This window comes from Canis lupus, chromosome 32, assembly GCF_003254725.2.
Source record: "Canis lupus dingo isolate Sandy chromosome 32, ASM325472v2, whole genome shotgun sequence".
Lineage (NCBI taxonomy): Eukaryota > Metazoa > Chordata > Mammalia > Carnivora > Canidae > Canis > Canis lupus.
In genome coordinates, this window is record NC_064274.1 from 29,153,018 (window position 1) to 29,180,053 (window position 27,036).

At 36.1% G+C, this 27,036-nt stretch overlaps 1 protein-coding gene across 1 annotated transcript in view; it reads right to left on the reverse strand.

Moving 5' to 3' along the window:
• Positions 1–2,036: 2,036 nt before the first annotated feature.
• Positions 2,037–27,036, reverse strand: part of COL25A1 (collagen type XXV alpha 1 chain) — a 445,201-nt gene continuing 420,201 nt past the window's right edge. The window contains exons 31-37 of the mRNA XM_035709664.2: positions 25,966–26,001; positions 24,236–24,289; positions 18,812–18,865; positions 16,304–16,357; positions 13,461–13,547; positions 10,950–10,988; positions 2,037–7,155 (exon numbers count right to left, since the gene is read on the reverse strand). Coding sequence (XP_035565557.1) covers positions 7,153–7,155; positions 10,950–10,988; positions 13,461–13,547; positions 16,304–16,357; positions 18,812–18,865; positions 24,236–24,289; positions 25,966–26,001 — 327 coding nt within the window. The 3' untranslated portion in view covers positions 2,037–7,152. The remainder of the gene's footprint in view (positions 7,156–10,949; positions 10,989–13,460; positions 13,548–16,303; positions 16,358–18,811; positions 18,866–24,235; positions 24,290–25,965; positions 26,002–27,036) is intronic.

Consider the following 27,036-nt stretch of genomic DNA (forward strand, 5'->3'; position numbering starts at 1 on the left):
ATTTGATGTTTAAATGGACGACAAACCATGCATACTGCACAAAAAAAGTGCAGTCACGTAACAAAACCATGGTTCCTAGCTTCACTGCCTGCTCTGTAGCCTTCAGCAATCATGATGTGTTTCATGCTGTTTACTCCTATTCTCCATAGAGGTGATTCAAATCCTCTCCATTTTCTTTAAACTTTTAATCCTCTCTAGCCACTTATTAGATGACTCTGTATCTACTTCATACGTATTTTTAATTTAGACCTGAAAAAGTTTATAACGCATCTTTAGGTTAAGAACTAGCTGGAATGTTAGTAATTTTCTGTGTGGACTGCTTTCCTTAATATGTATATAGATAAAATTGGTAAGTCCAAGGAATTTTGTTGTTGTTGCAACTTTTGTCATTCATTTAAAAATATTTATTGGGGGGGGGGTGCCTCAGTGGTTCAGTCAGTTAAGTGTCTGACTTGATCTCAGTTCAGGTCTTGATCTCATGGTCATGAGTTTAGGCCTGTGTTGTGCTCCATGCTGGGTGTGGAGCCTACTTAATTTTTTTTTTTTTTTTAATTGGGAACCTCCCACGTGTTGGGTTTCTGTTTGGCTCACCTTCTAGTGGAGGAGACAAACATATAATTATTAACAACTGGATACATGGCTTAGCAGTGACAAGTAAAATTATTGGAGCAGAGAAGATAGAACATCTAAACTTGGCAGGAAGGGATTTTTAGTAAGTTGATATGTGTATTGAGTGTTGGGAAAGTAAGAGTCCTTTAGATGGATAGTGGGGATGAGAAGGGAGTTGATTTCTGTGAAGGCCTAGGGAGCAATCAAAGGGATCCTCAAATAGTTTAAGATGGAAAACCTTTGGATGAGGGTTTCTGACCTGCAAAATATGATGTTATAAAGCTAGGTGAAGTGTGATCCCAAAAGGCTCTATTTTTTATACCAAAGTAAGTATCTGCATGATAACGGGGGACTACTGGAGTATTTTCAGCAAGGGAATGGCATAATTAATTCTCTAGAAGAGCTGTTCTCAGTGAAGTTGGGTTTTGGCACATGCAATTGGCTTACATTGAGGAACATTATAAAAATCTGCTGTTATGTTCATGTAGGGATGCCCTAAAAGACAGTGTTTTTTTATAAGAAATCTCACATAAGCAATTTCTTATCAATTGCCTATGATTCTTTTGACAAAGACTATGGTATGTTTTCACACTATGGATGATGTAAATATGTTACTGACTTATTTTTCTTTTTCAATAAACACTTAGAAGCTCAGAGCCATATAATTTTAAACCTTATATATTTCCATCACAACTTTCTTTGTGATCTTGTACTTGGTTTAGACGTGGTTTTCCTGGTTATTTTTAAACTCATAAATTTTACTTTCTTTATAAGCATTCTTTTAATTTGCCTCAAATTCTATGTGAAATAAAATTGGAGGATGAATCCACAAGTAAATAAGACATGGCCATATTTGCTTTCTTTGAATCATTACCTTCATGGTGACATAGAGTATGATATGAAGAGGAGATGGTTATTAGAGGCAGGGAGGCCAGTTAGAAGGCTTTTCTAAAAGTCCAAGAAAAAAAATGGGGGAAGCCTGAACCAAGGGCAATGGTAATGGGGATAAAAAAATGGGGAAGTGGATCTGAGAGACATTTAGGAGGTAGCATGGAAGGGATTGGTAATGGATTAGATGCTATGTGAGGGAAAGAGTGGGTGACAAGAGGTAGGCAGTGTCTAGAATGATTCTGAAGTTTCCACTATGTTGTGTGGATGGCAGGTGGGGGCCGTATATTCACTATAATCTGGAAGTCTGGAAGGAACCAGATGTGTAGGTGAAGGTGATAAGCTATGTGGGACATCCAGGAGTACATGCCATCACAGTTGGTCTGGAAGTTGGAAGAAAATCTGTGATGGAGATAAAAACTTGGATTTCATGGGAGTGAACAAAGTGCACTAAGTTGAATGTTGACATTGCAATATTGTAGAAGAACTGAATAAAAGTCTTTATGGACTGTGTTTAAATCAGAGAAAACACGCCAAGGTGTTCATGAACATCAATAAAGCTTTATAACAATACAATTCATTACCATTGTTTGGATTAATATTGTAATAATTACACACTTTTTACATTATGAAAATAAGTCATAAATAGTGTAAAAATAATTCTGAAGATCAACTTCTCACAAACTAAGAACCCTGAAAACAAATTAAAAAAGCAAATAAAAACAAATTAGAAACTGAACACAATGCAATTATCTCCAAACTGCAAATCAAAAACCGCACGTCTTTTGATTTAGCAATGTCAGCTGGAGAATTTATAATGAAAATGAAATAAGAAATCAAACAAGGATAATTCAATCTTTCAATTATGTACAGTATTGAGAAAAACAGGTTTGTGAAAACATATTTACAGTGATAAGACACAACACATTCTTAGAATAATCAATTACATGAGACTGGCCCACAAAATATTAAGAAAAATATGCAGTGTAATGCTTGCCAAAATATTTTTTTTTGCATTTTCCTCTTATTTTGTATTTATGTGATTTTTTTGGCAATATAAAAATAGCTACACATAGAGATGAACTTTAAAATGTAAAAAATACAAATAAAAATATAATATTTTCTAAGGGAAAATCAGATACATACATCTTTTAAAATGTTATTAAGTCGCATGAAACATTTACAACAGTATAAAGAATATTCACATAAATGTCAATAGGTAAGACATTCTTTTGTGAATCCAATTTATTAATATTTCTGAGATATGTGAGAATATCTACTGCATTTTGAGAAATGTTGGTACTTTATCGATAAATCAAACAACAGGTCAGGTTGAAAAAGTCTCCCTATTCTCCAAAGGACAGTTGTGTCGATAAAGCAGCATAGGGAATCTTATGAATTAAATACATTTAAAAAATCAGAAATGCCATTAAAATGTTTCAGTATTGGATTAGCAAAAGCAAAATCCACCAAAAATTTAATTTTGAAGCTTATTTCTGCTATGGCATAAAGGAAATCTAACCAATATTAAGGTATGTCCAAAAAATGGGAAAAAGGAAGGGTGGAAGGTCCTTATATTTTAAATTAATTTTAGCAGAATCATAATCGATCGATCAGGTATGTTAATTTCACAAGAAACGAAAGATTTTTAATAGCCAGATTCACATATGATTATTCTTAATTATTATTTTTGAGAATATAAGATTAGATTGCTATGGACTTGACTTTTCAGAGATAGCAGAGTTTTTTTGTTTGTTTGTTTTGGTAGAAATTAGCTAAGTTCATTTTAGTAATGTTAATTATTAATATAACTTGGTTATAAAGACATAGAGAAAAGCAAGATTTCAAATATCAATCTCTGCATGTTTCTATGATCGCTTACTAGAAGATCAAAACACCACCTGCCATTCAGGCATAACTTATTTCTTGGTAAGTTAATATATAGTGGCAAAAAAAAAAAAAAGGTTGAAAAGCAGTATTAACGCCTTATGGCACAACAATAACATTAAAAAAAAACCTTGGAAAATTAAGCACATTTTTTAAGTGATAAAAACATAAGATACTGGACAATTTTTCCATAGGTCTTGACATGTTGATTTGATCATTTTCCAAACTAGCAGACATATATATTCATTGTAGACAGAGGACCTGTAGAATGAACTATGGATGCATAAGTTCTTACTGTCCCATCAGAACATCATGCACAGAAAGTAAATTCAAGAGAAGACTTTTTTTTTTGGTAGAAATCCAAGATACTCTTATGTTTTCTATAAAATCAAACAAGAAAGAAAAATCCTCCAAGACAGCTTCTCATAACAAAAATGAAAACTAGAAGAAAAATTGGGGTATATTTGTGTGTCAGTTACTCTATGGATGTGTTAGATGTCTCTAACACTGATTTTGTCAGACTAATGAAATGAAATTAGCTTAAAAGGAGGATAGAAGTTGATAAAGGCATATGGTATATGAAATGAACATGAAATAAAAGGATCTGTGATCCAAGTAAACACACATCATCTATAGGTACACTGTTTTTGTTTTTGTTTTTTTTTACATTAAGAAAGTCTGGTCATTGAACCATATTACAGCAAATTCATGAACTTTAAAAATAAAATCACACACTAACAGTTTAGGAATGCTATTAAACAGAAAAATGAAATTATCCATAGTAGAGTTGCATTGTCCATAAAGAAAAAAGAAATGCATTAGCACCAACATGAATAGAAAACAATTCTAAAGCTAAAACACATACCAATTTGGCATCCTTAAAAGATGCTTATCAGAAATAGAAGTAGCTCTTAACTTATTTCTAATGTGTCATTCATGTATTTTTTTCTCAATTCCCTATCCAATAATACAAATTAAAGGTTGGAAATCTTGAAGAAAAATAGGTATCTGCTAACACATATAGCAGACATAATTTATCAGTTCGTTCAGCAATTATTTGAGGATTCTCTACATTGACGACAAAACGGATGGCTGTAAATATTTTAGTAATCAAAAGTTTAAGAGTATTCATGGTGGTTAAGACCTAATAATTCCACTGAACAAAAAGGAGTACTATCATCTCTGTTTTTTCCCAAGGAAATAAATGTAACAGAAGTTTACAGCTTCCTTTACTCATAGAATAAAAATCAATGTTGTCAAATCAGTTGTAGAGCAAAAAACCCAACATACACATAGGACACAAGAGTATTCTTAAAGGGCTATGTTGAAGAAAAAATCTTTGTATATAGTGTTTCTCTTTGATGTTGAGGTATTTTGTTTGAAGCTGTGCAAGTTTTCAATAGTGATTCATCTCAATACCTCTTTCTATCAGAGGAGTAGAAAGAAAGATAGAAATATAGCCACCAGATTTTTCTCAAGACACTACTGTTTGTTTTCCTGGAGACAGTAGTTCTACCCATTTTTGTTCATTTTTCCAAATCATGTAAGACAAATTGTTTCAGACATCAAACAATACTTTTTCCTAACCACGTCAAACAAGAGATGGTCAGAAAATGCCTTCTATTGTTTTAAAAATGCCAAACTGGCTTCAAGTGTGGAATGTTACTAGAAATGTTACCAACTAGATTGATATAATAATTTGGACATCTTCCCAATCTGGAAAACTTATTTAGAAATAAAAAGAAGGCATTTTGTATAATTGAACATTTGGTTAATAATACGAAAGCGATCACAACGATCTTAGGATCTTTGTCTTACGGTCATATCTTAACTGCTGTCACCATAAGCCAGTGAATTAATTTCCCCTCTGGTGGTGAAAATTTATGAATGGAACTAGAAATTTCCCCACAAAATGGCATTAAGTCAGAAGAGAAAGTATATTGTCCTATGGGCTGAAAGAGTGACTACTCCTCATTGATGATATTTCCCCTAATGTAACCTTTCCACTCAGAATAAGCATTTCAAAACATATTACCAACTCTTTACTGTGCAAAGAAATGCTCAATCTAATACAATTAAGTAAGTTTTGAGCAAGTAGATGAAAAAAAATACTCTATGGCAACTATATTTCACAGCTTTCTGAGATACAGATTTGGTCTGTGCATAAGACAAACATTTAGAAATGTAAAAAAAGATAAATCTAAATATGGACAAAACTTAGATCTAAATAGAATGATAAGAAATAGAAATGAGTTAATACTATCAAATGTAACCAAATCTTGCCTTAACTGATGATCACGATGTTACAGTCATTATATGAAAAAAAGCCAAAAAGTACTAAAGAAATCGCTTAACTTTGATGCTTTACAATGACTGAATTGAAAGCGGAGCTTCTTTTATATGCTCTTCAATTATTCAGAACAAGAGAGAAGTTAGTAAAAAGTCACCTTGACTATTGCTACCAAGTTATTAGGATTTGAAGACTTTCCTTTAAAAAAAATTGTTCAAAATAAATGTGACAAAAACTGAAACAAGTCTTTTCTTAATATTCCTGGGACTAGAAAAGAAAAGCGTAAAAAAAAGAATGAAAAATATCTTTCTGTTTCTAGAACTTCGTAGAAAATGTTTGAAATGGGTTGGATCTCAGCAGGAAGGAGAGCATCAGCTTCGATAGAGCGTGTAGGGTGAGCTCCCCTAAATTTCAGAAGAGGTTATTTCAGCCAACCTATTTCGGGAGTGGTACCCCTTCTCTTTGGTGGGATGGAATAGGGGCTGCCATTCCAAGAATCTCCTACCCAAAAGAAGTGCTGTATGCCTCTGTCAGTTTCCAAAAGCACCCATATTATTACTTGTTGGAATTCAGTTTATTTTTTGAAAAGTCTTTTGTTCTGGGTGCCAGCATTTGTAAACCTCTTTCCTACTTGGTCACAGCAGAGACAGCGCAGGATGCCGAACCGTTCCTCTTCCCTTGTCTTCACTGCCAAGGGCAGCCCAAGGAAAAACAGTGGCGGCAACCAGCTTAACCCCTTGATATTTCAACCAAGGTGGCCATGTGAGCCCACAATACTGGAAGCTGTAGATCTGCAGTCGGGACTGCAACTCCCTCAAAATATAAGACCATTTGTGTGTGTGCTCTTCGCCACCTTATCTCTTTTTGGCAATAAGCCATGGTGTAACCCCCTTGAGATGACAAAAGAAATAAAAGCTCAGATGTGATCAAAGGACTCATTAAGCGGCATGCTAGCATCGAACAACAAGCAGGTTGGCACACGGTCATGCTTTTTTAGTCAGTTCCAATGTGTGGTGTGGGCACGAATCAATGCTACAGTGAAAGTGAGTAGGGATGAGACGATAAACTCTAAAATCAGTTAGTATAGTACATTTCCATAATTTTGAGTCCATATTTGGTCACAATTTCATGTAAACTATTTCATGGCATTTTTTTGTCCATGCAATTAACAAGCCCAAAGTAAGAAAAGAGCAAGAACAATCATTCTGTATCACTGAAGTGTCCATTTAAATACATATCTTCACATAAGATAAAGAGATACTGATCTATATTTTTTGCAGGCTTCTCACTGGTTTCACATATTGTCCAATTTCAGATGTAAGTGGAGTAAAGATGGACATGTGTACTACAGCAAACAGGAAGAAGCAGCTATATGTAAACATATCTCAGACTTGTAAAATCTGCAATTCGATTTTCAACTATAAATATAAAAAGTGGACCATTATATATACAACTTCATGCTCAGGAGGTTAGATTCATCACTGCAGAAAAACAAATAACAGAAGAGACATACATAGAATTAGTGGTCTGGAATAAGAATTCCACATTAACATTCATTTTAAGAAAATTGGTAGAACCCTGAATATAGTTTTTTTTTTTTAAATTAATGAGACAAATGATATGTGTCCCAAACATTGCTTTTCTAAAACTCCAGGGGGTTATTAAAATTTCCAGCCTGGGTTCCATGTACATTTTTCTTTTGCCACTGAAAAGTTTGTGGTGTTTGTCTCAGTAACAATTCTGGGAAAGCAGAAAATTAGAATTTTATCATATATGTGCCATAAGTAAAATACACGTCCTATACTTATATAATCTTCTCAATCATTAAAATCCACTGTGGAAGAGGCTGGGGATCTGGTGGCACTTACTTCACCCACACCTGGCTATAATACTACTGTCATTCGACTCTTGTTTCCCTTCTCCTTTTTCTAGCCCTACCCTGTTGCGGATGGTGTACATGGTAAACCTGCCTGCTATCAGGTCTTCAAGCTGTGTTGGAGGTTCCATGGTCATCTAATGTATCATAAATCTCTGGTTGCTTGTTCTGAGCAGCCATAATTATTAAGATTTTCCTAGAACTCAAGTTAAGTCTGAGAGAACAGAGGGACCATGGTCTTTAAGGTATAAACTTATAGAGCAGACCTGGGGAACCTTGACTTTCAAAAAACAAATATACCAAAAACCAAAAACCTAATGAGAAAAGTAGAATGCCTAGTTCATTAATTAAAAACATTTGTTTTTCTCTCTCCAAATAAAACAGACACTATAGTAGATATGCTTAAGAGGCTATGTACTTTGCGATAGTCAGAGATGGAGTTCACTCAATGCTTATTTATTTATTTTTTTAAGATTGTATTTATTTATTCATGAGAGACACAGAGATCACTCAATGGTTCTGCATGTCATGTCTATGCTAGAGATATGCCTATGGAAGTATTCCTTTCCCTAAAGTCTCACTTAGCTCAAAATTCAAAGAGATGTATTTTTTTTAGTACCAATGTTTTGTAAAAAGTCTACAGAATTTTAAAGATTCTCTTCCCCCACTCCAGATTTTAAAACCTAACTAAAAAAAAAAAAAAAAAAAAAAATCTGTCACCTTGCTTTAGAAAGGTTTGCTGCAAACCTTCCTCACAAAATAAAGTTTAATGAAACATTAAAAATATGAATAAATAAAGGAATCTGATAAACAAAAAATTATGAAGCCTACAGGTATTTTTCTATTACATAGTTTTTAATCTCTGATGCAGATGGATAACTTTAATAGCCTGAAAGTAGTTTCTTAACCATAAATTCTGCACTTATTCACTGTATGAATTATGCTGTGAACTGTACATTGTTATTCAAAATTTAGAAGACAGAACTGTTTCTAGAAAGAAAAGTAATTTAAACAAAGATCAAATAGTTTTGCATGAAAAAATTTGTTTTGAGAGTAGCATGACCAAGGAGACTTGCTCATTAATCCCAGTAATTTACATTGCTACCACACTCTGAATTTTTTTCAAATACCACTGTGCTCTAGAGGCTAGTGAAAAACATAATAGTGCTTAAAAGGGTTGTCCACATAAAATAGGACAAACTAGAAGTATTCTACTAGCCCTTTTTAAAAAAATCACTTAAAAATAATTTGAGAGAGCTAAGTTGATTACATAAGAGATTTTAGAACATTTTATTTTCTAGTTGTTCTTTTTTTGAAGTGAGGAGGTGTTGGGCAAGATTGATCATCAAAATGATTTACATTTGTGTGTATTGGGGAGCGTGGTAAGCAGTACTGAAGTTTTCTTATTGAGTTCTTTATACAAGAAGATGTTAGAGGGGCGCCTGAGTGGCTGAGTCATTTAAGTATCCGACTCTTGATTTTTGCTCAGATAATGATCCCAGGGTTGTGAGACTGAGACCTGTGTCATGCTCCATGATGGGCATAGAGCCTGCTTGAGATTCTCTCTTTACCTTTCTCCTTGTCCCTCCCTCTCTTCCCTATCCCCTCTCTCTCTCTCTCTCAAAAAAAAAAAAAAAAAAAAAAGTTGTTAGATTTAAGAAGTCCCTAATCCTATGTAGGATATAGTGTCTATTCTGTGGAAAAATAAAGGGAAATTTCTGATTTTCTGATGCTATTCATATTACTGCTAGGTTTGGCCATTCGTGAACCAAAAAGATGAATCCTTTGCTTGGTGCCATTAACACCAAGCCCTCACAAAAAGGAAGTGATTTAGAAGCAGCCAATAATTATGTAAACCCAAGTGCTGAGTTCTGTCAGAAGGCTGGATAAAGTAAGCCTTTCAGCATCTCCCTCTATGTAAAGTGTACCTAGGACTGTATTAAAAAATCATTACAGTATTAGATTACAGGTCAATGGTTAAAGAGCAAGTGGTAATTCCAGCTCAGGATTGAATTCAAGGTTCTGAGAACGGGGATTCTGATGGCGAAAGGATACTTTTCTCAGGTGAAGAAGAATATGATGATAGGCCCACCTTCCTGAGAATCCCTTGACCCCAGCTGTGATTGAGCTAATTCTCTGACAGGCTGAAAGTGAGTATGGGGAGCTGCTAAATAAATGACACTCCTGACAAAGAAGGTTTTCTTTCTTTGGCAGAGTGGGGGGGAGGGGGGGGAAAGTGGCTAAACGGGAGAGTCAGTTAAACAGGATCTCCTCAACAACAGAGCTGAGGAGATGAGACCCACTGAGGAGAGTCAAGTTTCCCTTCATCTCTCTGCAACTCTAGAGTTCTGTATAGTTTTGCCAATGAGGCATGCCTGTCAAAAATTACTCAATAAGCCACAAGGTGTTAGAGAAAAAACTTAAAAATGATCAAAGCAGCTTGATACTTTCCCCTAACTCATTTTTCCACCAGTGGAATTCCTTTATCCTTCAGTAGCATATATGCACAGCTCTTTATAATTAGGTTCACACCATTATTGTGTAGAGGGTTGGGATTCTTGAACTAGCACAGCGCCTACAGATCTCTTCCCTGCTTAAAGTCCTGCCATTGTTTTCCACCGCCCACTTCTCGTTCTGTTGGATACTAGCTCTTGCCCTCAGAAGTTACTTAACCTCTCTGAACTTCAGTTTCTTCATCAGGGTCATTGAGGATAATAACAAGGGTTATTGTGAGGATTAAGTAAAATGCTATCCCCTTATGAAAGGGTCCATCATATTCATCATACAGCCTTTGCACAGAGAAGGTTCTCTATGACATTCCCTTCCACACTGAATATATACACAGCATCCAGGGGCTGAAGAGGCTAGAATGAATGAGAATCATAAGAAACACCAACTTCAATAAACAGATTCTCCTAAATAAATCATCCCTGAAGAAAAAAACCTCATGCTTACACTTTCTGCTTTCTCAGCTTCATGATTAATATTGGCAGGGCTCTACCATGTATTTTGCATGTTTGCCTACGTAACTGAGCATAAATAGAAAAAGAATCACAATTAAGCATAGTTTTAAATAGTAGGAAGACAAGGAGTTCATTGATTCAATAAGCAAACTGTTGTCAAGATGCACTGCCCCTTTCCATTCCACAGAAAGGGTTCGATAGGGAAGGTTTCCAAGTTATAATGTTTGTTAAGAACTTTTTTCATTCATCAGTTTAGGAGGAAATCAGCAGTAAACATATTAATCAAAAGATATTCTGGAGATGGAATCTTTTGCTTTTTAATGCCCAAATAACGTCCAGGAATCAAACTCAAAAGGTCTATTCTAAATGGAAAAAGCCAGGCCAGGGGAAGAGAAAGAGGGAGTGCTTCTTTTAGAAATAATTCTGTAAAGCCTACCTTTTGCCAACAGCCAGGCATGGGTAATCCATCTGGCCCCTGTTTTAAAGAGAAGAGTAAGAAATCCTCAGGCTCCGCAAAAGTGAACATATTTCATAATTCACATGCTCAGAAGCTTAAATGGATTTCTACTCACTAGGTGCCTGTAGTCACAGGCATTTTTTTTTTTTTCTAATTATCAACTCCCAATAGAATGGATTTCTACTCACTAGGTGCCTGTAGTCACAGGCATTTTTTTTTTCTAATTATCAACTCCCAATAGAAACACTAGTTAAAAAGAAGAAAATTCAAATGTTTTCTAGAGTGAGGATACATTTTGAAAATATACACAGCAAAAATTACACCTCATTTTGAGCAAGTAATTTACAAAGCTTACTCAGTTCCACCTTTAGAGAATAAATCTGTACTAGTTCTCTTAATTTCATTAAAACACATTTCACAGTTATCTTTATTAAATAAACTGGAACAACTCGTCTTCCTGGTCACTATGGTCTATGGTTGAATATATATGATAATAATGAATAATCAATGATAAGCCATTTCTATCTGAAGTTTGTACCTCTGCGCATGCCAGTATCTTTTACTTTTCTATACTGAAAGTCAGATATAGTAGAATGCATCCAAATAATTAAAAGATCGGCAGTCCATCTGTATCTTTACAGTAAGATGTCATCCATAGCATTCACCAATTTTTTAATTAAAAATTCTGTAGAAGCTGGTTAACCAATTCTGAATCAATAAGAGATTCCTAAATGTTGCACAATTTGCTTTCCTTTAAAGTACAAGCACTCTTCAGATACAAATGATAGAAATAAGGCAGGAAGAGTTGATATATTATGAGACATGCTTGTGTTTTCCCCTAACAAAATGATTGTAAAATATTATTTATTATTAACAACAAGCAAACAAAATAAAAGACGGGCACTCCTATTGAGATTTTGCAATCATAATTATTTATCAAATACATTTTTCCTATAAATATAATCTCTTAAGAAGCTTAAGAAATAGAACTCTATCTTTAAAAAATCATGCTTAGCACTGAAGAATAAGAACATGCAGACCAAGTATAACAATCAATAAGTATAAAACAACCCTAAGAAGTTTTCTTTGATACCTCAGAAAGTATGAATATACTTTCGTTTTAAATATAAAAAAGAAAAAAAACCAAAACGCTTTGAAATAGCTATATACTTGGGAGAAACTTGGTAATGCCAGATTGGTACAAGGAGAGGATCACCCAGTAGAATTTTAGATTTTAGTATAAGGAGGATTTTGAGTTCATGCCAATGGGGATAGGGGAGTTCTGTCTACTTTAGGAAAGTGAGTTTCAAAAGGAGAGACCATTACATTGAAAAGGTTATGTGGCAAAGAAGAGGGTTGGGCTGCAGACTATTACCATCTTTAGAAGCTCTTAGCTTGGTTTTCTTCCCTATGGTCTCTTAACAGCATTCCCTTGAACTGCTTAACTCTTGACCACAGAAGCTTAACTCTGTCGGTCTGGCCTTTTTTATGGCCTCACAGAAATTTAGTGGAAGAGGCAAAAATACATTTATTTCTTTCAGAGAAAAAGAAAAAAAAAGCTAAATTTAGGGGTACAATCCAAAGTTATGGCCTTAGCAGTACCTTTACAGAGAAGACTTTTTAATGTAATTTTACTGTATTCTTTAATATTTATTGAATAGGTTAATATTCCCCAGAATGTAGACATGGCAGTCCTGTCAGTTGTGAGACAATGTCAGGAAGTTAATTTGCAGTCTTTGGTGGAAATGCTTGCGTGCTCTCGTCACCCCACAGAGATGCTGAAGGAGCTGTTCATGCACATGCATGTAGTGTGTTTATCATGTAAAGCTTGTTCCAGAAGTACCACTTTACACTGATAGAGATGAATATGTAATAAACAAAGGAATTGCATGCAGGGTGGTAGGAAAGAGAAATACTGTACCAATTGGCAAGGGGCATCCAGCCCATCCAGGCCAGGCTGGCCTGGCTCCCCTTTTTCCCCCTTAACGCCACGGAATCCCTGTTTGTAAAGATTAACTCATAATGTTACTAACACAAGAAATCACTTAGGCACAAATTATGCTAAAGAAATAACTACAATAACAAAAAGCTGGGAGAGGAGCAACTCTGAAGGACAAAGTAACATCCACTGAAGTTGAACCAGATAAGAGCTTGACCTATGCCTATAATTAGGGCTTATCTGGGAACAGTGACTTTCTCTTTTGAATGGTATGGACTAGTATGCACCAGTTCCTCTTCAGATCCTATATTCACATTCCAGTGGCACGTTGATACTTGAGTGCCAAGAAAATCCAGCAGAGCTGGTGGCCAGAGACAAGGCGTGGAATATACCGGGAGAGCCGGAGATAGATGTGTGTAGTACCCTAAAGTCTGTGTTAACTGACCCCCAATCAAAACCCCTGCTGTTACGGGTCCCTCCAGCGTGCTCTTCTCCCAGTTTATTCCTTCATACATGGTATCTGGAGACAGAGCTCCACGAGTCAGACATACCAACGGGCAAGGTGCATCTAATCCAGGAGCACCCTGTTCTCCTTTCTCCCCTTTAGGCCCCTTTTTGCCTTTCTTTCCCTTTTCCCCCTGTGGATATAAGGGTTTAAATAAAAGACAGGTTTTATTTGAGGGGGGAAATATGGCGATTCAAAAGATGGTTTAGCCAATAAAAGTCTGGAAGGGCATTTACCACTGTTTTCTGGTTTAGGGAAGGCATGATATTATAAAAGATAACTTGTACTTTCAGAGTGACAATGGATTCTGGGCAATGATACAGGGGATTTTACTTAAGATACTCAACAAGATGAAAGAAGGAGATCTGAAAAGCCAACACATCAAGTGCTGACTTAGACCCTAGCACCATGGTCTTGGTGAATGAAGTATTTCCTCCATAGGTCTGGTGAAGATAACAAATACCAACTGTATGGAAGCCAGCCAGTGGCAGGTCAAATTCAGAGGAATAATGAATACTTTACCCAAGTTTCAATACCTTGTCAGCTTACTTTTTTCCTAATCCTATGACAGATGAAAGCCACACTGAGCCAGACGAAAAGGAAAGAATATTAACAGCTTCTATCTTTTGGAAACATAATCCAATTTTAGGACATTATTTTTTGTAGTTGTCATTACGAAATATTCAGTATATTATAATATGCTTCTATTTCTTTTAAGATTTTTATTTTTTAGGAAACTAAAAGCAAATTCTTTATTAAGTCAGGTAAACAAGTTTCAAAAGTGCTAATACTTCTCAGCAAAACCAACTGGAGAAACAGACTTATTTCTAATAAATCCAAGGATGTTCTTTAATTTACTCTTACAGATCTCATGCCAGGCTTTCACAATGGTAAATGAGTTTCCAGCTTATTCACAATGTAACAAAAGCCAAAAAAAAAAAAAAAAATCTGTTCAAGAGAGGAAAAGCAGTTTGGACTCAGTTGAGCTAATACTAAAAATGAGGTAGGCAGGATAATTACATAGTGGGAATGTAGCCATGGAAATTAGTATTTAGGAATCAAGGTAGAGGCGTGGAAATCTGCATGGATCATGGGAATGGAGGAATTAAGGAAAGGAGGCAAAAGGAGGAGAAGGAAGGAATGCACCTCAGCTGTTTCTTATTAACATAAATATCTCTGCATATTTATAGACAAGAAGTTGGTGCTGTACAGAATACAAAATACTGCGCAATACATATTTAAATTAGTGTATTCATTCTGCACTCAGGAAGGCAGTTACAATAAAAGTGAATAATTTCAGAAGCAAAACAACATGAATATTCAAATACATATACATAAGATATGTATGAGATAAGCATTCAAATTAATACATTCATTCTGACTGTGTGAGTGAAAGCTCCTCATTTATCTCCTGTGTGCCAAAAAGATTGCATCAGAAGGCTCAGAATCAAAAACACTTGGGTTTCTTGAATACTGGGGAAGGAGAGAAATTCTGTGTGGTTTAGTTAATCATGATCAAAGATGAAGACCTGAGAAACTAGGGTGAAGTGAGAGCAGTTGTGACAGGAAGTCAGATGGGAGGGGAGCTCAGGACTAAATTGCTCACTCATGCAAGATTGGTCAACATCCTTCCTAAGCAAATAACTTCAATGCCACGATGTAAATTGATTTAAACTTGTTTGGGTGAGCTCTTCTCTCCTCGGAGGCAGTGGACTCTTCATCACATTGGTGAGACAGGTGTGTTGGGTATTAATAATTTAGAATTCAGTTCATTATTTGGTAAATCAACTGAGATTAATCACTCCACAGAAAAGTGTTGTCTTATGAATGCTGACTCTAGCAGGCTATAGGAATCATTTTTCAGTGATATGTTAGCGGACCTCAAGCTTTATGGAAAACAGACACTATAATACAAAGAATAATGAATCAGCATTATTATTGATCAACATAATTTTGTAACAGTTAGGGATTCCCTATGCGACACCAAACCATCTGCCCTTGTGCATATGAGCACATGAGGGCTCTTGCTAATTTTTATCTCCCATGTTAAAGAATGATACACAAAAAGTGTTCACATTTGGATCTAATTTTCCTAAATATAAAACTTCTAATCATGGAATCTGAAGTATGGAAATATTTTTGTATGAGTGATTAACATTGTTCTGAGGATTACATTTGTAGCTTTATGTTTTCATAAGTTTTAATACTGGTAATTTCTTCTTTGTTTGCAAGATCATTAAAATGAGTATCTGCATAATGGTGACATGCTTTTGAGTGTAAGATTTTAGATTCATGCAACCCATTAAGTAAATATATGATAAATGTTTAGAATCTTTAAAGCACCTCCACCTTGAGCTAAACGCTTGCATGTACAATTTATCTCAAGTCAAAACATGTATATTTTATAGCTAGAATTTATAATTCGGAATAAAAGAACTTTTTTAAACTTTTCTACTGGGATTTCTATCTCTCTACTGGGAATGTTGTGCATATAAATGAGATGCTGGCTTTCCAGGGTTAGGTGAGCTCTTCCAGAAAACTCTTGCAGATCTGTGCTGTTTAATTTTTACTTTAACATAATAAACACCTTTTTAAATTCATTTTCAAGAATGCCTGGACATCACGTCTTTCAACAAATTGGTGTCAGGTAAGCCTGGTTATGAGGACACTGCAATTTTTTTCCTTCTGTGCTAGACCATGCCCTTATTTCTAGCGCTGTAGCCTTCTTCATTCCTCTGTGAAGACCTGGCTTTTTAGATCAGGCATCAGTGTGTTTTTGGAGCACAGGATGAAGAAAAATTAGATGTGTGAAAGAATCGCATAGGTTGAACAGCAAAGCACACGGCATGAGAAAAATCAAACAGGCACATGCTAGAATGGAGAGGTCACCTTTTCTCCCTTTTCTCCTACATCACCCTTCTCGCCTCGTGGACCAGGGAAGCCCTAGAGGATAAAAAGCAAACCAAAAAGATCTATTGATGTAACTGTGGCAAAATCACACTGAAAAAAAATCACACTGAAAAAAAAAAGGTTCCATGTTCCTCAATGCAAATATGAAGAAAAATGGCAGACCAATAATCCTAAAACTCAGATAGTTAAAAGTAACACTTAGGAGTAATAGTTGTTTGATGTCTCAGTTATCTATATGAAACACATTTGTAGCTTTTTCTCCTAAGATATATGTAAGTGGAGAGAATATCAGGATTCTACTTTGAACCCTAGCAAGGGTGGTCTGTAGGATGACTCGTGTGGCCTTTGGCAAATCACTTACCTCACAGGATTTTATGCTTGCACATACAGGTGCTCAATAAAAAGTTAACTATTATTACTTTTGCTATTATTATTATTACTCACATAATAAGGCTGTTATTATATTCACATAATACAGTGGTCATTTCAAGAGGCATTTACTTTTGACAGTCTATTTTTCATAGAGTTATGTTGTTATAAAATATATAGACAATTTATGCTAAAAGGAAAAAATATTGCATAACAACTTTGAGAATAAACATAGTATACCACTCCCTAAGGGTGGCACATGAAAGATGTTTCTTTCAATTTTAGGTATATTTTTAAGTAAGTGGTTCAACTGCTGATGTTCAGGGTGTCCCTAATTTGGGAAAGCATTTTGAAGTGCCATTATCAACTGTCAGTTATTAACTTTATACTAATTATGTGTTTTGCTTTTCTGTTTATCTCGCACAGACACTAGTGGTTGTATTTTATATTGCTGTCTACATGCACAGCAATATATGCCATGTGCATAACTATGTGCATACAAAAAAAGTATTCTTGCTGTTATTGATGATGGAGACCATCAGCATCTATTACAACAGGAAGGTGTTCATTATACGTATTACTTACATCAAGACCAGGCTCTCCATCTTTCCCCTGCCAAAGAACCATAGTAGCTACATTAGTGTTCCTAAGTTTCATGAATAGGTTATTGTTACTGTTTTATTTGAGGCCGCCTGGGCATGCAACACTAGTATTAGAACAACTACTTCAGAAATGTGTAAAAGAGTCTTTATTGATTAGTAATACAAATTATTTTCACCAAATTAGGTGAAGTGACTGTTAATGCTGTAGTTAAGGGCCATGTAAAATTTTTTATTATAGATTAGATCACATAGCTTGATATTTTGCTCAAGTTTAATGCTTGGCACCCAATTTATCAATCCAGGAGTAAGCTGAAAGCACGGATACCATTTAGTTGATTTTGAAAACATACAAGCACTAATAAAATAGGCAAATCAATACTGCTTCAACTTGATGACTTAGTTCTTGGTTCATGAATGAGTAAAGAATGTGAAAACTGTTTATTGCTAAGTAGAATTTTAACTTGGTTATATGCTTACCTTGTCTATAAATATTGAGGGTGTGAAGGTCACAACTTAAAAACTGTTTTTAATTAAGCTTTGTCAAAAATGATCCCCGGAATACAAAGGAGTCACCAGACTGGTGCAAGGATTGATAAATTCAGCCCCATGGTGAAGATTATTGGGGCCGAGACCCTAGAGTGTCACAGAGCAGATCCATCCAAAGTTACTAGGACATTAATTAGATTAAATCAATCAAATTAGATTTTGAAAACTGTTTCAAAATCAACCTGTCTTTCAGCACTGAAGTAATCCTGGCTTAAGTTTATTATTTTGGTTCTGTAAGGTATCAAACATGTGGCAGTTACATAGAGGTTAAAAGCCTTAATACACTATGTTTCTATTGTAGTCCTATCCTACCGTATCAGATCACATATAATTATCCCAATGATAATGTCCTGAAGCACACCTGCAGCCTCAATCTGAAGACTGTATAAATGAGAATTTTCAGAAGACAGACCCCTATCCACATTCTATGTTCTAAAGATCCTTATCACTGCAGTGCTTTAGAAAGGTTAGAAACCTCAAAATCACTGCAAACATCAATTTGAGAAAGAAGTTTTATCAGCAAGGTTAGTTTTAGTAAGGAACCTCTGAGAACAGATAAAACCTGAGGAAAGTTGTCTTAAATAAAACTTCCACACCCACTTTTGGTAGTGACTTTCCAAGGAAGTGCCAATTATGAGTGTCTAATCATGCCTAGATGGCATAGGGAGGGAATTTTCTGACAGTGGGAATCCTGCTTTCAGATTAGTACTGTTTTTCTTGTGGACAATCTCTGATCCTCTCAAACTCATGAAGTGTGTGTGTGTGTGTGTGTGTGTGTGTGTGTGTGTGTGAGTGGGAGAAGATGTGAATATGACCCATGAAGGATGTGGTTACACTGGTGTTGTGGAGAATTAGTGGATGGTTCTTTGCTCCCCTAACGTGATTAGTCTGCCCTACCAGGGAAGGGTTAACCGTGCCAGTGTCAGGTCATCGATGCATGCTGAAGGTGGAGACAAGAAACAAAACTCACAGGCAGACCATAGGGTCCTCTGGGTCCAGGCTCTCCCATGACTCCTTTTTCACCCTGAAATGAAAGCCGAAAAGTTCAAATCATATACAAATGCATATATTCACACACTTTCCTAATGGCCTGTGTATCAAGCCTCCATGTGAGGTACCATTCTGTCAAGCTTCCAATGATGCAGGCTCTTTTGGCGGCTCTGTCAGTGATATGGTAAAAAAACCAAAACACCCCACATTTTCATATTCTACCAAATTACCTCTGAAAGAAGGGCAGTAAGAGTGCTGGTACTCAGTTGTGCAAAGGATTTGCATATCTAGAGTGCTGTACTTGGGTTTCTTTGGCATTAATGTGAAACATTTTTAAATGAATGTGAAATGTTTTAAAGGAAGTATTTTTTAAATGTAAGAATAAAATGTCTTTTCTTTTTCTATCAAATGTCTCTTCTTTGGCAGGCCTCTTTCTTGACTGCCCTGCCCCTTAACTGAGCTATATTTTACTGGTATGGCCTCCCACACCAAGAGACACAGGCAAGTTTAATCTCTGCTGAGCCTCTCACCAGAATATGCACTTTGGATGCCAGAGTCTCTGGCTTTGTTCCCTACTGCATCCTCATGGCTTATGGTAGTGTCTAGTGCATCAGTAAATATTTGTTGAATTAATCAAATCAAATCAGTATAATCATGTACATGTTTTGTATCCTTTCTGAAAAAGAGAATTTAAAAACATTTATGCCTTCTTCTAAATGCCTAAGAAGGTAGGTAGGTATTACCTTCATCACTTGCTCTCCACATACCTATTTGAGTATCTTGCCCCAGCTATAACACTATATGTGATAATGATAATCTTGCTAATAGAGAATACTGCGAGATTGAAGGTCATCCCATGAACATGAAATAATTATAATAAGAGATGTTCTGCATTTCAAGTAGTGTTTTCTTCTGCTGCCATCTCCAAAATAAAAGCATTTGTCAGGATTTAGCATGCAAACTTCAGGAGTGATGATGATATTTATATGAGTGACCAAAAAGAAAATGTTACCTTCTTTTATCACATCTTTAAAGAAGCTTGAAGGTTAGCAAAGCCTTTTCATAGCTAAAATGCTTAGTTCTGCTCGTAGCTATGTGTTCAGATCCAAGTGTTATGCTGTATGCCTCAGTACTCCAGATTCCCATGTGAGCAAATTTCAAGTCACTATTAACATTCTTCTTTCTTTTATTTTTATTTTTTAAATTTTATTTAAATTCAATTTGCCAACATATAGTAAAACACCCAGTGCTCATTTTATTATGCGCCCTCCTTAATGCCCATTCTTTCTAAACTTAGGGGTTGGTGGAACTAATTAATTAGCACTGTCACCTAGAGGCACATATTGTTTAGGGAGATTACAAAAATAAATATGATAAAAGCTTGTTGAACTTCTAGTCATCATTACTTTATGTTTATTGCTGAAAGATCAGCAATCCCATTCAGGAAGGTGGCCAGGCTTTGAAACAAAACATTAAATTTGAATTCCAGTCTGGCACTTACTGGCTGGTAACTTTCTTAACCTTTCTCTGCCTGAGTTTCATTGGCTGTTAAATAAGAACAATAATACCTATTCTGCAAGAATTTTTCTGAAGATTAAATGTGATTATAAAACATGAAATGATATGTCACCAAATAATATGTTCCATAAATAGTAGCTCTTGTTAATAATACACCATCAGAGGTCTTGTTTTAAATGAAAAGGGTTTGGCAGCCAGTTCAAATTAAATTTCTTTCCATTTGATCTGGCAGTGTGATTTATGATATTTTAAATATTTATTTATTTATTTATTTAAGAGAGAAAGAGTGCATGGAAGGACAGGAAAAGGGAAAGAATCTCAAACAGACTCCAACTGGGCACAGAGCCTGCTGAGGGGCTCCGTCTCATGACCCAAATATTGTGACCTGAGCTGAAACCAAGAGCCAGGTGCTCCTCCCGTCCAGCCACCAGATGCCCCAATTTATGATTTTCTTTAAAATGGTGGTAGTGGTGGCATATATGTGTTTGCAGTCAGGAGAAATGGGTAGTAAAGTGGGAGGTAAGGGTTTATTTATTTATTTATTTATTTATTTATTTATTTATTTATTTTTTTAATTTATTTTTTATTGGTGTTCAATTTACTAACATACAGAATAACCCCCAGTGCCCGTCACCCATTCACCCCCACCCCCCACCCTCCTCCCCTTCCACCACCCCTAGTTCGTTTCCCAGAGTTAGCAGTCTTTACGTTCTGTCTCCCTTTCTGATATTGCCCACACATTTCTTCTCCCTTCCCTTATATTCCATTTCACTATTATTTATATTCCCCAAATGAATGAGAACATTTTCCCTTATATTCCCTTTCACTATTATTTATATTCCCCAAATGAATGAGAACATATAATGTTTGTCCTTCTCCGACTGACTTACTTCACTCAGCATAATACCCTCCAGTTCCATCCACGTTGAAGCAAATGGTGGGTATTTGTCATTTCTAATGGCTGAGTAATATTCCAGTGTATACATAAACCACATCTTCTTTATCCATTCATCTTTCGTTGGACACCGAGGCTCCTTCCACAGTTTGGCTATCGTGTTTAAAAAGAAAGTTCATGCAATCTGGAGTAGGTCTGGTTTGAAAAATCTCCAGATATTTTTGATATACCTATTCCCTCTTCCCTCCTCTGAGTACTCTCTGCTTTATTGTGCTTTTAAAATGAATATACCATGGTTTGTTTGAATTAAGCTGTCACTAAAACATTTGTCTGTGGAACTGCTCATATAGAATTGCTCACCCCAAATAATTACTTTAATGACAATTTCATTTCACTTGCCAGCGGCTGCTTCAGAAACGGGCCTATGCCCCAATTCTGGCTGGTAAGGTATTGGAGGAAGTCTGAAGGGAAATGAGGGGGAAGGTTTGCTTACTGCTAAGGCAGAGACACGGAAGGAGATGTTTGTTCTCTCACGGGAGAGGGGGTTTGTAGGAACCAGCTTGCCTGTGATCAGAAGACCAAGCCAGCATGTGGAAAGGGCACAGAGGCAGAGCCAAAAGTACCTCCTTTGAATATTTTGTTATATAAAGTAGTGAGTTTCTCTATTGTTTAAGCCATTCTGAGTTGGTATCTGTCACTTAGAGCCAAATGCATCCTAATGGTCCCCACTTGAAAACTTTTGATTTGAATATGAAATATGCAATGAAAAAGGGATTTGAATTCTTCTTCTGGATTAAATAATTGCTGAAAAACTTTTGAACCTCTCAAACTTAACACCCTTCACAGAGTTCCTCAGCAGTTACACGGCCACAGGAAGAAATCAGCTCAAGGCAGGGATCATCAGGTCCTTTAAGGGCTCACACTGTCACTCATATATTTGATAATTTCTGAATGACACTGCCAGTAGAACACCTGGTGTCTTTTAGGCCAGTCTCATTTCTTTCAGGCTCTTTAATTTGTATGTTTACACTGAGGAATTCTTCTAGAAAGGATTCCTGATTCCTCCCTCTTTAAAACTGGAAACTTTCCTAGGAGAGTCCAAATGGCACCTCCGTCAATTAACTTTGAGAATCACACTCCAGTTTAGCACTTTGGGTGAGGGACACTTGGAGAGTACTGACATATGATCCAGTCAAGATAGTTAACGTGCTGAGTAAATACAAGTGTAACACTTTACACTGCACACCATTTGACTTAAACTATGTCTTCAAAAATTCTTAGCGATTTCATTTGTTCTTCTGGTTAATTCTGCCCCAGCGCCGAGACCTGATACTCTTGTGACACTCTGGAGCTATCGGAAGTAGCAGCTGATTTACCGAATGGTAAACCCTCTTGAGCCCCAAGGGCATTCTGCCAAAAGACTACTTGAGATTTGCTGCTCCATTTTTAGTACGTGTGCTGGATTTCTTGATACAATGCTTGAATGCATCAGCAGCATGTGGCTCTTAGCTTTTAAATGTTTTTAATTAAGATGATCTTCATAAGTCAGCTTGATTTTAGAAATAAGACAATTGCAGATTCAGATGATTTCTTCCTTTAGGACTCACCTCCTTCTAGAAGCATTCTTGGATAAAGCCGGACTTCCTCATCATTGTACATACAGTCTGTATGATTTGTATTCACTTTGGCCTCATTATCTGGTTAGTTCTTGCTGATATTTATTTCCTCTGCCATTAGATTGTAAATGCTGCTAGGTCAGAGAAAATAGCTGCTACTTTTACAGTATGGAGTAAATATCTATAGTGTATTAATAAAAGGTTGTAGGATGACAAATCAATTATAATGGCATTATTCAATTCACTGCAGCATATTAGCAAAATTGACTAAACAAATGGGAGGAAAGTGCTTCCATTTCACACTAGGAGTATACTTTGTTTTATAGATTATAAAATGTAATAAATGTTTACTGAATGAACGAATTCATTTTCTAGAACACAGAATTATGGAATTGGGGTAGGTGCCAAAGAAATAACTCTGTGCCCTTATTTTAAAGCAAATTACCCCAGACTGAAGACACTTTATCTAGTTTTAAAAGACCATAGCTTGCATAACGAATCATCTCAACATTTTGAACCCCTTACTATTCGGATACTTTCTTTACAGCCTCTCCTGGATGGTCGGGAAATTGATGACACAATTCCACTCAGACACAAAACTTCCAAGTTTCCCAAAGTGAAGAAAAGAAAAAATGGGAGAAAAACAGAGAAGGAAGGAAGAAAGGTTCCAGACAGATGACTAGCTGCTGAGGCTGCAATACATTTTTTTGTGTCAGATATTTATCTTCTGCTCTGAAGACCTTTTTTTTTTTTTTTTCCCAAGGATATGGAAACAGGGCCTAGCAATAGGGAGGTTAGTGAAAGGTTTTTGTTCCATAGTTCACTGAAATTATTTCCTTATGGTTAAAGAAAGACAACCTATTCTTTTGCTAAAAATAAATAAATAAATAAATAAATAAATAAATAAATAAATAAGAAGCATGTGTAACTGTGTGGAGAAGAATACTTAAGTTTTATAATTTCCTTTAAAAAAAGTTATAACTTACTCTGAATGAATACAGTAGCTTTATATAAAAGATTATCAACCAGAATATGTAGTCCTGGATATTTTAGCCCTATTTGACTTCAACTTTCTGGATTAAGGCCAAATGAAAATATCTTCCTTATGGGTTAGGAAGGACTGGTCTGAGCTATTTATTTTAGCTATGTATATGTATGCCTGATTTTTTATTAAGGCAATCACATTCTATTTTAATACTCTGTTGTCCTCTCAGCCCGAGTGCTCTGATTAGGATTTAAGATGGTATATTTTCATTTAATATTTTAGATGGACCTTTATTTCTTCTGGGAAATGAATAGTTCAGTTCAAATAAAACAGAAAAGCCACACCGTGTTTTCTTTAGGTCATAGCTTAAGAACCTCAGAAGCAACTTACTCTTTCTCCTTTGGGACCTGCAGGGCCAGGGGGTCCCATAGGGCCATCTGTACCCTAAAAAAAGATAAAAATAAGATAATATGAGACATATCCCAAGGGTCATAAGAAAAGCAGTTATAATTTATCCTTGACTTTTCCTGGGTGAATGATGCCTTAGAAAGTCAGCAAGATGACTTGTCTCCTTTCAAAGTGCTTTATACTTGATTCTTTCAGGCCAGCATTTTTTAAGAAACTCATGCAAGAAGGATGAATTACATAACTGCACATTTCAATGAAGGGTACACACGTGAAATTGGAAGTCATATTTAATTACATACTTCCTCTCTGACTTCATGGAACATCTTCACTTTGCCTTTGTAATCTTAAGGAGGGAAATGGAGTGGTTTTTCCTTCATATCACTTCCTTTTTTTTTTTTTAAGATTTTATATATTTATTCATGAGAGATGCACAGAGAGAAGCAGAGATATAGGCAGAGGGAGAAGCAGGCTCCCTGCAGGGAGCCTGATACGGAATTCAATCCCAGGATCCCAGGATCATGCCCTCAGCCAAAGGCAGACGCTCAACCATGGAGCCACCCAGACGTCCTGCTTCATATCACTTCTTCAAGTCCATTCTCCACCCACTGTCATCCCCATGCTCTTGGGCCATGAAGCCTTGATTTTAACTGTTTAAGAGGCTTGAACAGTTGTACAAGTGGAAAAAAGTAGGAAATAAATGAGAACAGTGTTGAACTGTTCAAACTTTCTCTGGCTCTGTAGGGAGCAGCAGGAGGCTTAGAGGAAGGGAATTATTCTCACAGACCCGGCAGCTGGCTGATTTAATGGCATCATTGCCCTCCTGCTTCAGGATTAGGATTTCTGTCTCAGAGTGAATGGATATGGGAACACTGGGTCCAGTGAAAATAATGACTGCCTGAAGCAGGTTTTTAGTTAGAATTGAAGAGCTTGGAATTTCTTTTTGATTCTTTAACATGTAACAAGGACTTCAAGTAATTTGCTTCTTTTCAGGAAGACTATGCTTATTTGTAAATAATTTATTCTAATATTTGCCAACATAGGAACTATTCTAGCACATGTTTTTAAAATAGTATTCCTATTTATGTTCTACTATTCGTTTTTCTTCTATCAGAGCTTTGCAATATGAAATCATTTAGGGCTTCAACTCATTCCGATGTTGGTGAATTCTCATCATCTCATCTGATCTTTTTCGTATTGGCTGAACTCAAAGTTCATCTTCAGAAAACTTCTAAAGACTGATTATCTGTGGCTGAAAATTTAATAAATGGAGCTGTTAAGAACCAAAGAAAAGAGACAAAATGACAGAAGACAGACAGGTCATTTTGATGAACAGAGATTTGAAAGTTAGTTTCAAGGAAGAAGTTACTTGCTCATGGAACTACAGGAAATGTCCATTAGTGATGGAGAAATCTGTCTGGAGTCCTAAGGCAGAGAGGCTAATTAGACTGGTCATTCTTGCCACCTACTAAATTCTCCAGACTGGAACTCGGGCTTCCAAAGGATGTCCTGCAGTTGAGGCTGTGAGTCAATCAGCACTGCAACCTCTGGTCTGCCTACTTTCCCTTTTGTACCACATCTCTGTACACTCTCTCCTTTCACTCCAGTCTTACGAACCCCTCATCACTTGATGGAAGTACATGGAGCGAAAGAGTCTGTCTTGAAGCACAAATTCATAGCCACAGAACATGGAGCAAGATGAGGTACTGACTCACCCGGGATCCTGGCTTTCCATCTAAGCCAGACGCTCCCTGTGTGATTTGGTTGGTAGCAGGGTTGGTGGGTATAACACGAAGGACAAGAACAGAGATTAGTATGAGGTACTGATGAACAAATGTAACGCTTCAAACAACATAATACACAGTTACAGGGTTCTGGGATGAATATCACATTGCTACACATTGTTAGTTAAAAAAAAAAAAAACAAAACACATGACAATAAACACCCCACAGATGATGGCATTTTAATGACATTTCCATTCGACAAATTCTTATTTGGAGATCAAGTTAACGAGGTTTATAAAGTGGGCTTTAAAGTAGTTACTGGTAACATTCACAGACCACTAATTTCCATATGATATACATTTTTGAAAGACTGTACTATTGACAATATATTTCTTTAGATTTTGAAATAAATAATGGCCAATAGTCTAAGGGCTCATTATAATAATCAATCAAAGTTAGCATTTTAGAGGAGAAGAAAAAGGCTCTGTTTTTTCTTGTTAAAACAGCACTTATGAATAAAAAACGCAGAATTTCAACATGCCAAAATGGCTCTGTGGATTTTACATGAACAGTACTCATTATTTTCTGGGTTTTCTTACTGTGTTCACATTAGTTACCACTAGAGGGACTTCTACGAATAGGAAAAAGCAGGAAAAATTTCATGAGTCCAAACAAAAAATAACTGTCCCAAACAAAATTGTTCCTCAGTTCACTTCAAAATCATTGCATCAGAGTCTGAAGGGGAGATGCTTTAAAAATATAACGTTGTTCTCAGGCAATGCATGGTTTTTTGTTTTGTTTTTGTTTTTGTTTTTTACCTCGAACTCTAAGCTATGTACAATGTATAATTAAAATATGACATTTTCGGGATCCCTGGGTGGCGCAGCGGTTTGGCGCCTGCCTTTGGCCCAGGGCGCGATCCTGGAGACCCGGGATCGAATCCCACATCGGGCTTCCGGTGCATGGAGCCTGCTTCTCCCTCTGCCTGTGTCTCTGCCTCTCTCTCTCTGTGACTATCATAAATAAATAAAAATTAAAAAAATAAAATAAAATAAAATAAA